Source organism: Scomber japonicus, unplaced genomic scaffold (genome assembly GCF_027409825.1).
Source record: "Scomber japonicus isolate fScoJap1 unplaced genomic scaffold, fScoJap1.pri scaffold_473, whole genome shotgun sequence".
Lineage (NCBI taxonomy): Eukaryota > Metazoa > Chordata > Actinopteri > Scombriformes > Scombridae > Scomber > Scomber japonicus.
In genome coordinates this window covers 10,848-15,000 of record NW_026518536.1, presented here as the reverse complement: position 1 = coordinate 15,000, position 4,153 = coordinate 10,848, and the positions used below count along the sequence as shown (strand labels likewise).

The following is a 4,153-nucleotide window of genomic DNA, read 5'->3' as shown; positions in this document are numbered from 1 at the left end:
TGATTAAACATGATGTTAGCACTTTGTTGCATTTAAAGCGACGGTTCAATGGTTCGGTGTAATTAATTCAACTTCATGTTGTCTATACTTGGACTCTGCTGATTATTCTGGTCCACAAGTAGTTTTTTTTATGTACACTGTAATTATTTTTAACGTAACCAGCAGAGTTACGATGTAATGCATTAAATGTTTATCATGCACCGACTAATATCAGATTATTATAACTTGTGTAAATACACGTTCATAAAAATAATAATAGTAATAAAAGGTGTGGTATCCTGATACGACCCGGAAACACGATACTATGGCTGGTATAGTAACGTGGGTATTCATTTTGGTATCATGACAACACTAGTGTGTGTGTGTGTGTGTGTGTGTGTGTGTGTGTGTGTGTGTGTGTGTGTGTGTGTGTATGTGTGTGTGTCTGTGTGTATGTGTGTGTGTCTGTGTGTGTCCGTCTGTATGTGTGTGTGTGTATATATATTAGTGTGTGTATATATGTGTGTATGTCTGTGTGTGTGTCTGTGTGTGTATATATATTAGTGTGTGTATATATGTGTGTGTGTGTGTGTCTGTGTCTGTGTGTGTGTCTCCGTCTGTGTGTGTGTGGGTGTGTCTGTGTGTGTGTGTGTGTGTGTGTGTGTCTGTGTCTGTGTGTGTGTCTCCGTCTGTGTGTGTGTGGGTGGGTGTGTGTGTGTCTCTCCGTCTGTGTGTGTGTGTGTGTGTCTGTGTGTGTGTGTGTGTGTGTCTCTGAGTGTGTGTCTACCTGAGATGGAGGTGGTTCTGCTCAGTGGGGGAACAGAGCTGACAGCAGCAGGTTCAGGTGGGGGGGTCGACAGTCCACATTCTGAGGAGGGACTCCAAGTCTCCTCATCAGCCTGAAGACACAAAGACACTGATTACACACACACACACACACACACACACACACACACACACACACACAGATACACACACACACACACAGATACACACACAGAAACACACACACACACACACACACACAGAGACACAGACAGAGACACACACACAGACACACACAGACACACACACACAGACACACACAGACACACACGCACGCACACACACACACAGACGGAGACACACACAGACACACACACATACACACACAGACACACAGACACACACACAGAGACACACACAGACACACACACACACACACACACACACACACACACACAGACAGAGAGACAGAGACAGACACACACACACAGACACACACACACAGACACACACGCACGCACACACACACACACAGACGGAGACACACACAGACACACACACATACACACACAGACACACAGACACACACACAGAGACACACACAGACACACACACACACACACACAGACAGAGAGACAGAGACAGACACACACACACACGGGTACCTGCATGTAGGAGCTGTTGTGAGACAGACTGAGACATCCACTTCCTGTCAGACATGAAAATATATTTATGAATGAATCAGCTGATGATCTTCAAACATGATAGAGAACATTATGTCATTATTAACCAACTACCATAAATCCTGGACTATAAGCCGAACACTGCGGCTTTTACTACGGTGCTACGGGCTAATGCATGTTTTTTTTATTTTAACATGTTGCCTAGTAACAGTAGACCAATAAAACTTATTGGAGCCATTTTTGCATATTTTGTTTGATTATTATTTTCCTTAACAATATTAAAGAGTAGCTGTTTAGATATTATTTAATGAGACTGTGTGAGTATTCAGCCACCTCCCAGGAAATGAGGATAAAAGGGAGGAGGGAGACAGGTGACTCGGATGAGACAGGGGAGAGCCATAATGTTTTTAGACCACTCTCTTTATTCATTTTTTTGTCCTTTCTTTAAGTGTATTCGTGACTTTGAAATTGTGTATGGACAAATAAAACGCTGCTCATAATTGAAGAGAGGCAGTGATTGTTTTTTATTGGAGCGCGTCTAGACCACAGCAAAACCCCTGAACAAAGGAAGGTGGCTGGTTAAAATGCAAAACACAAAACTGATGAGTAGTTCACAGAGGTCCAATGAAACTGTGATAAATCAGTCATTTGTACTGACGCTCATCAACATGGAAAATACTGGAAGAGGATATGATGATGCGGCTGTGTGTGTGTCTGTGTGTGTGTCTGTGTGTGTGTGTCTCTGTCTGTCTGTCTGTGTGTGTGTGTGTGTGTGTCTGTGTGTGTGTCTGTGTGTGTGTGTCTCTGTCTGTCTGTCTGTGTGTGTGTGTGTGTGTGTGTGTGTGTATATGTGTGTGTCTGTGTGTGTGTGTGTGTGTGTGTGTGTGTGTGTGTGTGTCTATGTGTGTGTGTGTGTGTGTGTGTGTGTGTGTGTGTGTGTGTGTGTGTGTGTGTGTGTGTGTCTATGTGTGTGTGTGTGTCTGTGTGTGTGTGTGTGTGTGTGTGTGTGACTGACCAGTGTCTATGCTGTAGGGGCTGCAGGTGAGGTCCAGGTGAGGGAGGGGGGAGGGCAGAGGGGGGGGGTCTGGGTGAGGAGGGGGGGAAGTCTCTGAGGGACGAGTACGCGTCCTCCTCACAGGACGACTCGAGAGGATCCAGAGACACGCGGGAGCACTCGATCACGATGTCATGGACTTCATAACACCTCCACCTGAGAGAGAGAGAGAGAGAGAGAGAGAGAGAGAGAGAGAGAGAGAGAGAGAGAGAGAGAGAGAGAGAGAGAGAGAGAGAGAGAGAGAGAGAGAGACAGAGAGAGAGAGAGAGAGAGAGAGAGAGAGAGAGAGAGAGAGACAGAGAGAGAGAGAGAGAGAGATTCCGGAATTCTGTGAGTATGAGGAAAAAGATATGAGCTCCTGAAATTTTTCACTTTTTATCGGGTTTTCACTTTAAAATATCTGATTTACAAAGCAAATTTACAAACATCAAGTGGTTGGAAGGCACACTTAACCACTTTTAGAAGAAAACCAGACTTTTCTACAATTTTTACATAGTTTTTTTTAACCAAAAGAAGTTGCTACCTGGCTAGCTGGAGGAAAAGAACTTTGTTGCTGTGCATCTGACAGTTGGCTAGCAACAACTAACAACAACTAGCAACAACAACAAAGGTCTGAAGAAAATCTACAGCGAGGAAAACTTCAAAAGAAAAGAAGATTTTCCTATCACAACTGGACTGGCAACGTTTTGGGAACAACACCAGGACCAGGACTGGGAAATAAGGTATCTCTGTCAAGATAACTGCTGAGAAAACAGTGAACCAACTGTCAGTTGAAACCCTCCATGATGATGGAACACTGTGAAGAAACAGCTGAGCAGCAGCAACTGATGAACATATCTACAGACACATCAACTGTAGCAACACAGAGACAACAGGAACAGATCACTGGCTGTGAAATACAATACCCCGCAAAAGTCACTACAGCACAGCAGAAGAAAGTCTTCAAAATGAATATGCTACAGGCCAATCCAGAAACACTGGTAGCAGACTTCAGCAAGAAGAATAACCACAAGATAAAATGCAACCTACTGTTCTTCACCCACCATCCTGAAAATTGGCACACAGCAATATGTGAACAATTTATTCACATTAAGAAGAATGGGATAAGTAAAGGTAGACAGATTACTACCTATGAAGATGCAGACCGCTCAAATCCCATTTTAACTGTAAACATCTACCACAATGGAACAATTATGATCCAGGGATCTGAGAACAGTTTAGACAACTTTGAGAACAGCTTCCCAACATTGAAAACTATGGCGACATCAAAAATCTCTTCCCCTCCTACACAAGAGCTCCAGACCAGGTCGCCCATCTTCAGCAGACATCCACCTACACCATACTCTGAAGCACCCAAACTCTCCAGTAACCTCAGAGTCCTGAAAGAAGGTATGTCAATACTCGAGAGAGAATTCATAGAATTCAGAGAGAAGACACTGAGCGATCTTCAGAGGTCATATGATAGCCATTTAGGAGTGAAGGAGGTGTACTCCACTGTTCAACAACAGAGACACCAAATAGATGAACTCCAGCAAGCTGTTCGAGAACTAGAAGAAGACAACGGTTCACTAAGAGAAACACTCAAAAGAATTATAGAGGAGCTAGCATCGACCCACCACTCCAGCTCAACACAGCTGGATCAGGAGACCCAGCAGCCCCTGCAACAGGAGAC

At 44.1% G+C, this 4,153-nt stretch overlaps 1 protein-coding gene across 1 annotated transcript in view; it reads right to left on the bottom strand.

Moving 5' to 3' along the window:
- The window catches only part of LOC128354708 (hamartin-like), a 9,406-nt gene extending 7,963 nt beyond the window's left edge, over positions 1-1,443 (bottom strand). Inside the window, exons 1-2 of the mRNA XM_053314884.1 lie at positions 1,410-1,443; positions 767-878 (exon numbers count right to left, since the gene is read on the bottom strand). Of these exons, the coding sequence (XP_053170859.1) occupies positions 767-878; positions 1,410-1,415 (118 nt within the window). The 5' untranslated portion in view covers positions 1,416-1,443. The remainder of the gene's footprint in view (positions 1-766; positions 879-1,409) is intronic.
- Between the last annotated feature and the right edge of the window lie 2,710 nt (positions 1,444-4,153).